This window comes from Erpetoichthys calabaricus, chromosome 4 (genome assembly GCF_900747795.2).
Source record: "Erpetoichthys calabaricus chromosome 4, fErpCal1.3, whole genome shotgun sequence".
NCBI lineage: Eukaryota > Metazoa > Chordata > Cladistia > Polypteriformes > Polypteridae > Erpetoichthys > Erpetoichthys calabaricus.
In genome coordinates, this window is record NC_041397.2 from 10,974,638 (window position 1) to 10,987,143 (window position 12,506).

The 12,506-nt window shown below is 43.9% G+C and overlaps 1 protein-coding gene across 1 annotated transcript in view; it reads right to left on the reverse strand.

Annotated features, from left to right (window-relative positions):
• Positions 1-6,136: 6,136 nt before the first annotated feature.
• The window catches only part of irs2b (insulin receptor substrate 2b), a 45,339-nt gene continuing 38,969 nt past the window's right edge, over positions 6,137-12,506 (reverse strand). The window contains 1 exon segment of the mRNA XM_028799213.2: positions 6,137-8,325. Within this exon segment, the coding sequence (XP_028655046.1) occupies positions 8,321-8,325 (5 nt within the window). The 3' untranslated portion in view covers positions 6,137-8,320.

A 12,506-nucleotide genomic window follows, 5' to 3' on the forward strand; every position in this document is an offset into this window, starting at 1 on the left:
GATTTCTCTTTTGTTCATTCACTGCATTTTGTTAATTGATGAAAATAAATGATTAACACTTCCATTTTGGAAAGCATTCTTTGTTTACAGCAGATCTGCCTAAAACTTTTGCACAATACTGTATAACAGTGGATTATTAATTTATTTGTGGATTTTTCACCCCTTTACCGTGTTTACTTTTTTTGGCAGATCATTCCATCCTGAACACAGCAGCTCCCAGTAATGACTCAAAATGCCCACTATAAAGGGGGAAAGCCCATCAAACCCCAACTATTAACAAGAGGGCAAATGTAGAATCTTTATAAATAAAAATATTTATCGTATAAAAATGCTCTGAAGCACAAGGACGCTCCAATTAGCACAAAAGGCAAAAGGAGTCGCCTAAAAGAGCAAACAAAACCCACAGAGTTACACAATACTAGGAACAGTATGGAAAAAAAAAACAGAACAAAGGGGTCAAAAATCCAGAAAAGCACAAAGTTATTCAAAAATCCCAAAAAAAAAAATATCACCAATGCCAGTACGTAACGGCCGACCCCTTACCCAGCCAGCACCTACACCTCCAAGACCTGTGGTCTGGATAAAAAACTGAGGTTGAATCTAAATATCAAGCCGTACCTCTAACAAATAAACTTTTCCCCACAATCGACGTTGTAAATATAAGCACAAAAGAAAAGCAGATATGTAAAAATAGATGATTAACTGTATTAAATGAAATAACAACAAGAAAAAATGCAAAATAAATAGAAAAAATATATATAAATATTCGGGTCCTCGCTGTGTGGAGTTTGCATGTTCTCCCCGTGTTTGCGTGGGTTTCCTCCCACAGTCCAAAGACATGCAGGTTAGGTGGATTGGCGATTTTAAATTGGCCCTAGTGTGTGCTTGGTGTGTGTTTGTGTGTGTCCTGCGGTGGGTTGGCATCCTGCCCGGGATTGGTTCCTGCCTTGTGCCCTGTGTTGGCTGGGATTGGCTCCAGCAGACCCCCGTGACCCTGTGTTCAGATTCAGCGGGTTGAAATATGGATGGATGGATGGATCCCTCCACCACAGCAACAACATGACACCACCATATATAAATACAACAAACCCTCCCTTGCCCCTGTAACGTATAACAAACAACGAATAACAACACTGAATGATATACGGAAATGAATGGTCCTGAACTTAAGTCCGAGTATACAATTTTCCTGAATGCAGATGACTGCTTAACAGATATGTGGAGTGTTTGTATGTCCCGGTAAATGGAGCAACCTCACCGTGATTCCTCGGCGCGTGGTGAATGATGATCCGACCCTGGGGTCTCTGGTGATGAGGGATGGAAGTCAGTCCGGCGAAATGAAAAGAAATACGAGATGCGGAATACAGCAGGTACAGATGGTTTGTGGTCGTGAAAAAATGGTCTCCTTCTTTCTCCTCCTCGTTTCCTCCTGATTGCTTAAATAGTCCTATGCCAGATGTAATTGATTGATAGTTAACAGGTGTTTTCCAATTTGGGGCTGCGGTTTCTTTCCATCATCCGTCCCCCTTTACGGGGACGACATTCACTGACACACACCTAAACAGCAAACGGGACGATGGAAGCAAGACGCAGTCAGACTAACACTGACAACACTATTACTACTATGTAGCCCCGCTACAAGTACAGTCAATGAACCGCAAGGGACTCCGGGTTTTCCTCAGCCTTTATACAGTTACATGAAATAGTAAGTCCAATCCCATGAATTTTTTTTTTAATTTATCATGAGTGGACACATCAAGAGCTGATCTTCACTTAAACAGCATCCGTAGATAAAGGTGATATCAAACACTGTAACAAACATGGTAACACATTTGTATTTTCCAATCTACTGTATCACTTAAATTGACAAAAATGCAAATTTCACAAGTGGAAAAAGTAAATACCTCAAATTATACTCGTTAGAGAAAATCTCCCCTGAGCCTGTTCTTACATCCAGTTTGCCGGTGATGTGTTTGTGATCACCAGGTCGAGATCAAAGGAGAGCTCTCTGAGGCCTTCGGACAGAAGGTTCTACACTCGGCTCCATTACTCAATCCTGTAAGATACAGGGAGCCAGTGGAGGCGATGCAGGATGGGTGTGATGTGCTCGCTGTTGTTGGTTTGTGTCAGGACTCTTACAGCAGTGTTTTGAATCATCTGGAGTTCTGATAGAAGATCAGAAGGAACGCCTGCCAGTAGGGAGTTACAATAATCGATGTGCAATGTGATAAAAGGGTGGACAAGTGTCTCAGCATTCGAAAAGGAGAGGAAGAAGTGAATACAGGATATGTGACGGAGGTGAAAGTAAGAAAGTTTCTTAATGTGAATTATGGGGGTGGGAGAAGTAAGGAAGGAATCAAAAATTACACCAAGATTCCTTACATCAGAAGACGGTCAGATGAGAGTGAGTGAGACGGAGCTCATTTTCTTAAGTTGTGCTTCAGTGCCAATTTGCAGTTCAGTTTTGTTGCAGTTTCACTTTAAAGAGATCTGCTCCATCCAGGTTTTCATTTCACTGAGCTGAGAAAGGCCTGATGAAGTTTCAGTTTTTACATTGAAATAGAGTTGAGTAGGGTGGCACAGTGGCGCAGTGGGTAGCGGTGCTGCCTTGCAGTAAGGAGGTCCGGGTTCACTTCCCGGGTCCTCCCTGCATGGCGTTTGCATGTTCTCCCCATGTCTGTGTGGATTTCCTCCATGTGCTGCAGTTTCCTCCCACAGTCCAAAGACATGCAGGTTAGGTGCATTGGCGATCCTAAATTGTCCCTAGTGTGTGGGTGTGTGTGTGTGTGTCCTGCAGTGGGCTGGCACCCTGCCCAGGGTTTGTTTCCTGCCTTGCATCCAGCAGACCCCCGTGACCCTGTAGTTAGGATATAGCGGATTGGATAATGGATGGATGGACAGAGTTAAGTGAAAATGATCACCCAGTCCGAAGCTACGGATAACATGGCTGAGGGGAAGCATACAGCTACAGAAGAGCAGAGGGCCTAGAACAGAGCTCTGAGTGACTCCTTGTGTGACCAACGCTGTGCTGAATCTGCTGAAACCTAACAAACTCCTGCTTATCAGTCAGGTGGGACTTAAACCACCTCATGATGGTAGACCCTCTGTCTTTATTTTCATGAAGTCTTCTCTTGATTGTAGACTTTGCCAATGATTGGTCTACCCCCCAGCGGAGAGTGGCCTTGGTGTAGCTGAATATCATGGGGGTTCTTCTTCACCAAGGACAGAATTCTGCAGTCCTCCAGCACTGTTGTCTTCTGTGCTCTTCCTGACCTTCTGGTGTTGCTGAGCTCACCAGTGTGTTCCTTCTTTTTAAGAATCTACCAAACGGTTCACTTGACCACTCTTGGTTTTTCTGCTCTCTGTCTCTGATGGGTTTGTTTTGTTTTCTCTGCCTGTTTTTACTTTGCATGGACCTCAAATTGAGAGTTCACAGTGACAGCTTCCAAATGTAAATTCCACACTTGGAATCAAATCCAGACCTTCTACCAGCTTAATAGTTAATGAAGTAACGAGGGTCCCGCTAACCACCTGGCCATGGAACAGCTTGTCCGTCAAATGTCCAAATATGATCCCCTGGAAATTGGGGTATGCAGAAAAATGGCTGTCATTCCTAAACGGCTAATACGATATTTTTGGTAAACCCCTTAAATTAAAGCTGAAAAGTCTACACTTCAATCACATAATAATTGCTTTATTTCAAATCCATTGTGGTGCCATACAGAGCCAAAATTATTATGAACATTATGTCACTGTCCAAATATTTATGGACCTGACTGAAGATGCCTAGGAGTTTGGGAAGAGATGTCAAAAGATCTCCAAACCATTGGAAATTAACCATTCCACTGTCCAGAAGATCATATATACACATGAAGATGTTTTCCATCAACTACCAACTTGTCCAGGCTGGGTCAAGTAACCCCAGCAGGTTCAGCCTGAAGGCAGAATAGAAGATGCTGAAAGAGCCAGTGGGCTTGAAGTGGGCTCTCCCAGCAGTTCCCTGCTCCACGGTTTGTGGTCCCAGTAGTTATTGTAGAGATCCCACTATATAGCCCTCTTTTGAATGGGCTTTCTCACTTCCAGGGGGGACAAACTCCGTATAACAGTTGTTACAAACCCGACCAAGAGCCATAGCAAGGTTTGGGGCATCCACCCATATATTGTTTCCTGACTGGAAAATTGAGAAAAATGATAGCACTGCAGTCCAAAATAGAACTGAAGGGGATAGGGGGAAAGTGGCAGCTTTTAAAGGAAGTGACATCGGGGGGTCGGAACCAGAAGGGTCTTCCTCCATAGGCTTGGGCCCGGAAATGACATCAGAGGGGCTGGACCTGGAAGGGTCTTCATCTGTAGGCTCGGACCCGGAAGTGATGTCAAAGGGGTCGGAAGCATGCTTGATATCATCAGGACCAGGCGGGAACAGTCTGTAGAATAGCGAGAAAAAGAGTCAGTGCACTCTGCTACATCTTGGTCTGAACAATACTGTACATCCCCTCTGTGACTCACCAGCATGTCAGACAACACATTATTCAACAGACGTATGTCAAGAAATGTAATGCTCAGTATTACTGAAAAATAGCCTGTAGACCACTGTGTCTGTCCAAATGTCCACAACCAATAGTAAATCATTCCCTAGTGCAAACTGACTGGAGAGTTTCTACTTTGTTATACCCTGAAGGTCAAACACAAATACATCTACTCCAATACAACCAGGTACAAGATCTTTTCATCTGTGTGTAAGGAGAGTTAACATACAAATGGACAAGCTGATTAAGAAGGCAGACTCAGTTACGGGACATCTCCTGGCCCTGCTGGAGGTTGTAGTGGAGGAGAGAATGAAGTCCAAACTGATGGCTATTAAGAGCAATGGAGTACAACCTCTCTGTGACTCGGCAGGACTGAGGACTTGCACTGAACAGATCATGCAACAGAAGAGTGTCAAGAAATGCAATGCTCATCATAATTGAAAATTAGCCTGAAGACAGATGAGAGTTGCTTAAGAAAAATGTGAACATTTCTCAGTGCAGTGTGCTGGGAGAGCTTCTCGTCTTGTTACAACCTGAAAATCAGACAAAAATACAACCAGGTACAAGATCTTTTCATCCGTAAGGATAATTAACATACAAATGGATAAGCTGATTGAGAAGGCAGACTCAGTTATGGGACGTCTCCCGGACCTGCTGGAGGTTGTAGTGGAGGAGAGAATGAAGTCCAAACCGATGGCCATTATGAGCAATGCAGCACATCCTCTCTGTGACTCAGCAGGACTTCTGCTCCTCAGAAATGTCTCGGGATATCCTTTTGGCCATATGGTGTATCTACCACATTGTGTCTTTCTTATCTAACTATGGAGATTACACGGCTGCATGCTTGATTTTATGCACCTGTTGAAAATGAAACACCTGAACTCAAAATTGTGCATCTAACTTGCATGCTTTCTAAATTTCTTGACCGAGAGTGACTTACACTATATAAGGCACCATTCCATCCAGACCCACAACAAAACAACGCGGGATCCTGGTTGGAACACAGGCAGACACGAGGTCCAGTCCCACCCTCCAGAAATTACCCTCTATCGGCTGCAGTCAGGTGTTAAGGCCTGGTCCAGCCGTTCGGGTCCTCAGCAATAAGCTGGATGGCCACAGTGGTGTAACTGACGCCCCCTCACGGTGCAGGTCATGTGCCTCATTCGGGACTCAATGAGCAACACAAAGTCAAACCAGCTGTAACCAAAGATTCTCTGAAGAGACACACGTGAAAGAGTTCAGTCTTCATCTCAGGTCACTGGATGGCGTCCATGTCTCACAAACAGGAAGCACCAGGACTCTAAAGGCTTGGACCTTCATCCTTCAGCAGACATATCAGAAGCACCACACACCCCCCTTGCCAGCAACCTCATGACCCCCATGCTGTCCCAATCAGTCTACTGACTTCATAGGAAGAGTCACCAGAGTCACACGAATGTCACCGCCGAGGTAAGTAAACCTCTTGACGAGGTCGACACTCTCTCCGCAGACAGACACACTGCTGATGGCCGTGCCCAAGAGGTCAGTAAGGGTCATTATTAAGATTGCAGGACCAAATCAAGATGGCCGAACACAGCACAAATCAAACAAACTACAGCATACAACAAGTGTTCCTTTTCTTAAATAACGTCTTTTATTGCATATGGCGATCGATAATCAATACAGACTGAAGCAATACTTTACTAGACTACTTTAATTCATTTATTTCTCAGATTCTCCGGTAGCATCACAATTAACATTATATGAAGTATATACAATGGAAGACACAAAGATAAATTAGGCCTCTTATATTTAATCTTTTGATATCGATACAATAAGATATACAATTACTGAAAACACTGTCTTAATTACTGTTAGAATCATATAGCAAAAAAAAAAAAAACTATTGTTTTCTCCTCATTGAATCTTGGCAGAAAATAATGTACAAACAGCAAATATTCATTATTAGCAAACATATTAACACCATTTTTATACACTTAGTTTCATTCTGTAAACTAAATTTTAAAAAATGTCAATATTGCATATGCCATCGGTGAAATGTACCTTCATAGCAGAAATTTCTAGAATAATTTATCAAGATTAGGTTTCTTTTTTTTCTTCTTCTTCGTTTTCTTTTAAATTACAGAATTGCTATAAAACTATTTCATTTAGTGGCGTGTTTCTATTTTAAATACAGTGTTGAGGCTGTCCAGGTCCATCTTGTCGAACCCGAGCTCAGTAGGTACCGTACTTGCACCAGGGATCCGGCCGTTCGCTATTTACAGTGATCCGCTCTCTCGACTATATGTACAGTATTAGGCAATGCATCCGAAAAATGACCTCAGACCAAAAATGTCCAACCCGGTCAATGCATTCATGTCGCTATTAGAATAATAATTAAGTTACTCCAGTGAATTGCACAAAACAAAATTAAAAAAAGAATAAAATCAAATCAAAAAAGCTCTACATTCAAAAGCGTCTTGTGTTACGTTCTACAAGTGAAGGAAATGAAGCCGCGCGCATTCGTGCGCACTTTCATCAGGCAGGAAGCCAAGAAGCGATGGTCACTGGGGAGGGCGGGGATTCAAACGCGCTCACGCACACATAGACGCGCGCGCGCGCACGCACAACATACACGTGCGCACGCGCGCAGCTGAACAGGATCGGACCGGAGCGCGCCTCCTTGCGATCGATCCAAGCGGGAAGTTGAATTCCGTTTTGTGCTGCCGATCGCACCAGGAGACCTCGCCGAGAAATGATAAATAGAAGAGGGGCAAAATTCGCAGCATTCAGAAGACGACCCCCCACTCACATCCAAAAATAAAACACAGAGTCACAGAGATTTCCTTTTAACACCCCCTCGTGAAATAACAATGGAGGTAAAAAAAAAAAAAAGGACGGAGGGCGTGCATGCGCATGTCGTGTGTCCGGCCACGCGTCGTCTTTTTGGTGATTTTCCTTGTTTGAAAGTGTGCGAAGTGTTCAAAAATTTAAAAAAAAGAATAATAATAATAATACAGAACATCAATCTGTCAACTAAACATTCATCTAAAAAAATTATTATTTTGTGTTACTTTTAGTAAACATTCAGTATATTGATTTTTTTTTTTGTATTCCTTGAATTCTTGGAAATCCAACACTAGATCCGTAGAAAACACGACGTGAGAAGGTCAGTAAGGCTTTGGATTGGTCGCAGCAGTCTTTCATTCCATTTCAATTATTATTATTATCATTATTATTATTATTATTATTTGTTTCCGCTTTAATAGAAAAAGTCCTTTTCTTATTGAAATGCTAACCTGGCTTGTCTATTTTTTAGGAATTTTTTTTTTCTTTGAGGTAGGGCTGTGAGCAGAATCCGATTCATCGCATTTGTCCAAAGATCCTGTTGACGGAGCCGCAGCACGTGCCATTTGACCTCCGCAGCATTTACTGCTCACGCAGTCCAAAAGAAGGTGAAGCTTCGACCGCATCGAGTCCAGGTTTGTTGTGGAAATTAAACTCCCAAAAAGAAAAGAAAAATATATATATATTTCCAAACATGAAAAAAGCTTTCGAGTCAGCCGCAAAGAGAAGTAAAAAGGGAAAAGTCCCGAGTCGTCAGTCCGTTTTGTCCGTTCCTGGACAGCAGCGAGGTGATGGCTCCCGATTTGGGGTTGTGAGGTGAGGCGTACCTGCGGGGGTCCCGACTGGAGCAGCCCCCTCACCGTGGTTTGGGGGAAGAGAAAAAAAAAAAAAGTGTAAACCTTTTAGCAGCGAGTGTTCAGACCTCCACTCCGAGCAGCTCTGTGGGACAGCGTGGAGTCCCGTCCGGCTCAATCTGGGGAGAGAAACAAAAGGAGAGACAGGGTGGTCAGTAAGGAAACTGAGCAGTGCACACCACACAAAAGCCAAGAAAAATTAACTCCGTTCAGCCGCCTGCACTTAACAGGTGCCATTATGGTTCCCGTCAGGTGCCAAGTGCATCCAGGATGGGCATTATTAGCAGGCTGTAAAACTGATGGAGGGATAATGCAATGGAAAAACAGTGCCCACTTCTGTCAAACTGGGAATGACTGCATTTAGGAACTGGGTGGCTGACAGACTTAGAATTGACCTCTACTGGCATTTTAATCTGCAAATCTTTACCATACAAGGGAGCCCCCTGCTCGCTTCGCTCGCCTACCCCCAGCGTTGGGTATCCTGAAATACATTAGTCGACCCAAGCAGCACATTATTCCTAACTTCACTCCGCAGTAGTGCCACTCACAATATGGCGCCGATGCCTGCACCTTCCGTACTTTATGGACCCGTGGGGCCTCCGTAGCCTCTTCCGTTTGAATCTGGGCTGCAGCACAGAGTCCTCTTTTTTGTGTGGCTGTCGGTAGTCGTTAGCCATGGACGCATTGTTGCTTCATTTCTCATTCACGTCAGTTGAGCTCTTTCGTTTTTGGGCCGTGACTCCTTCGTGCGCAGTGGATACAACTTTGCGTGCGGTTTATGAGATGCGCGCTGTACGCGCCTGCGCAGTACGTCTCATGGTCCCATCGCCGTGTACCTGCGTCAATGCCATCCGGTTTACCATTCTCAGTTAGTAATATGGATAATAAAACGCTACTGTGTGTGGTCAGGCCCATGGAGCAATCTGATTGGTCAGTTGGGCTTTGCTGATGAAATTGGCAGGGAAGTTCCCAGGCAAGACAGAGTCTGAGGCACAAGAGAAGTCGGAGTGTAGGAGGCACGCCAAGAGTCGCCTTCAAAGACTGCAGGTATTCACAAGAATATGAAGGCCGTCTTCACAGCAGGTAATGGCAGCCTGTCTACCGTTAGTGGCAGTCAATAAGTGGGAAAGGCGCCTTGAAATGACAGAGTAAGAGAAACAGGCCTTACAGGTACACGACTGAGAAAGGAAGCACCGGTCAAGAGAGGTTCAGACACACGAGGACACGGAGGAAAGGACTACGAGGAACACCGGAGGTACACGTATGACGTTTTCAAATGTATTCTATTACATGTCTTTGACAGGTAACCTAGTTAGTGTAGAGTCACATACGTGTGTGCCTATGACGCTGTGATACGGTAAAATGCTACCACAATGGGGAAGAGAGGGTCCGCTGTCATTAACCACCTGGAATTTCTGTCTGCACCTCCAAAGTGCCTCAGCCAGACCCTGTCAGACCACACCCACACACAAGCCCCGCCCAATCTGGTCTTGGATGGTACATAAAACAGGCAGCCCACCACCATCTGCTTTTACACCAGGTTACACAAACTAGAAAAGTACGAGAATCTCCCCAGCCTCAGTGGCTGCTATTTTGCTTGGTATCTTTTGTTTTGCTTCCTTTTAATGTAAATGGGGATGGATGGATGGATACTACATAACCAAACCAGTTGAAAATTCCCACTAGGAACTCGTAAATTCCCACTTCAAATGGAACATAGCAAAGGCCCAGAGTGTGACTGCATGAGCCGAATGCCATTGTTTTTGTAACTTTAAATTGACTTTGTTACAAAAAAGAAGGGTGCACGATGAAAACAACCCAAACCTTGAACCCATGTCTGCATTTTCTTTCCACAATATACATACACAGATATATATATATAAAAATAGAAAAGAGAGCGGGCGGTGAAAAAGTATTTGTCCTCCAAATTTGTTTGGAGATCAGAAACAATAGAGTGTTTTGAAAAAGTAAAAGCAGGAAATTGGGTAGGGAGCAGCGTAAAGGGACTTCGTCTCTAACACTGACATCCGAGGTTCGATCCCCGCAAGGGGAGCAGAAGAGTGTGTATGCCTGATGAGCCCAAATGAGGGCGAAACACGTGTCGCGTACTATGCATTATTTGACAGTAAACTATGCTATAGATATTATATATACACACACACACACACAGTGCATCCAGAAAGTATTCCCAGCACATCACTTTTTCCACATTTTGTTATGTTACAGCCTTATTCCAAAATGGATTAAATTCATTTTTTTCCTCAGAATTCTGCACACAACACCCCATAATGACAACGTGAAAAAAGTTTACTTGAGGTTTTTGCAAATTTATTAAAAATAAAAAAATTGAGAAAGCACATGTCCATAAGTATTCACAGCCTTTGCCGTGAAGCTCATAATTGAGCTCAGGTCCATCCTGTTTCCCCTGATCATCCTTGAGATGTTTCTGCAGCTTCATTGGAGTCCACCTGTGGTAAATTCAGTTGACTGGACATGATTTGGAAAGGCACACACCTGTCTATATAAGGTCCCACAGTTGACAGTTCATCTCAGAGCACAAACCAAGCATGAAGTCAAAGGAATTGTCTGTAGACCTCCGAGACAGGATTGTCTCGAGGCACAAATCTCGGGAAGGTTACAGAAACATTTCTGCTGCTTTGAAGGTCCCAATGAGCACAGTGGCCTCCATCATCCGTAAGTGGAAGAAGTTTGAAACCACCAGGACTCTTCCTAGAGCTGGCCGGCCATCTAAACTGAGCGATCAGGGGAGAAGGGCCTTAGTCAGGGATGTGACCACGAACCCGATGGTCACTCTGTCAGAGCTCCAGAGGTCCTCTGTGGAGAGAGGAGAACCTTCCAGAAGAACAACCGTCTCTGCAGCAATCCACCAATCAGGCCTGTATGGTAGAGTGGCCAGATGGAAGCCACTCCTTAGTAAAAGGCACATGGCAGCCCGCCTGGAGTTTGCCAAAAGGCACCTGAAGGACTCTCAGACCATGAGAAAGAAAATTCTCTGGTCTGATGAGACAAAGATTGAACTCTTTGGTGTGAATGCCAGGCATCACGTTTGGAGGAAACCAGGCACCGCCCATCACCAGGCCAATACCATCCCCACAGTGAAGCATGGTGGTGGCAGCATCATGCTGTGGGGATGTTTTTCAGCGGCAGGGACTGGGAGACTAGTCAGGATAAAGGGAAAGACGACTGCAGCAATGTACAGAGACATCCTGGATGAAAACCTGCTCCAGAGCGCTCTTGACCTCAGACTGGGGCAACGGTTCATTTTTCAGCAGGACAACGACCCTAAGCACAAAGTCAAGATATCAAAGGAGTGGCTTCAGGACAACTCTGTGAATGTCCTTGAGTGGCCCAGCCAGAGCCCAGACTTGAATCCGATTGAACATCTCTGGAGAGATCTTAAAATGGCTGTGCACCGACGCTTCCGATCCAACCTGATGGAGCTTGAGAGGTGCTGCAAAGAGGAATGGGCAAAACTGGCCAAGGATAGGTGTGCCAAGCTTGTGGCATCATATTGAACAAGACTTGAGGCTGGAATTGCTGCCAAAGGTGCATCGACAAAGTATTGAGCAAAGGCTGTGAATACTTATGGACATGGGATTTCTCAGTTTTTTTATTTTTAATAAATTTGCAAAAACCTCAAGTAAACTTTTTTCACGTTGTCATTATGGGGTGTTGTGTGCAGAATTCTGAGAAAAAGATGAATTTAATCCATTTTGGAATAAGGCTGTAAGATAATAAAATGTGGAAAAAGTGATGCACTGTGAATACTTTCCGGATGCACTGTATATATACACACATACACACACACACACACACACTATATTATAGATATATATATATATATATATATATATATATATATATGCTTACATACACACACACACACACTTATACAAACATTTTCAGTACATGTATGAGCTTAGCGGTCTTAATCCAAAAGTCTTTACTGAAGTCACAGGGGTTCTCAGTGCCAGAACCTTTTGTTGGAAAGGTTAATGAACGCAAACCACTTTTTTTTTTATTGTGCCTTTCGGCAGGTGTCAGTTTTTGCCATACTATTTGATGTGTTAGGTCTCCTCTCCGTTTACTTCAACAGCCACCAGAAGCCACCCCATCGCACTTTTAAGGCTTTTAAAAGGATATAAAAAAAAAAAAAAAAAAAAAAAAAGATGGACACATGAGGCCAATCAATCGATCAGCACGTGTCAAGTTGCCACCCAGGCATTCTGACTTAAAAAATCAGTGAGCAGCTGGTGTGCCGTCAGGAAAATCTGGCAGC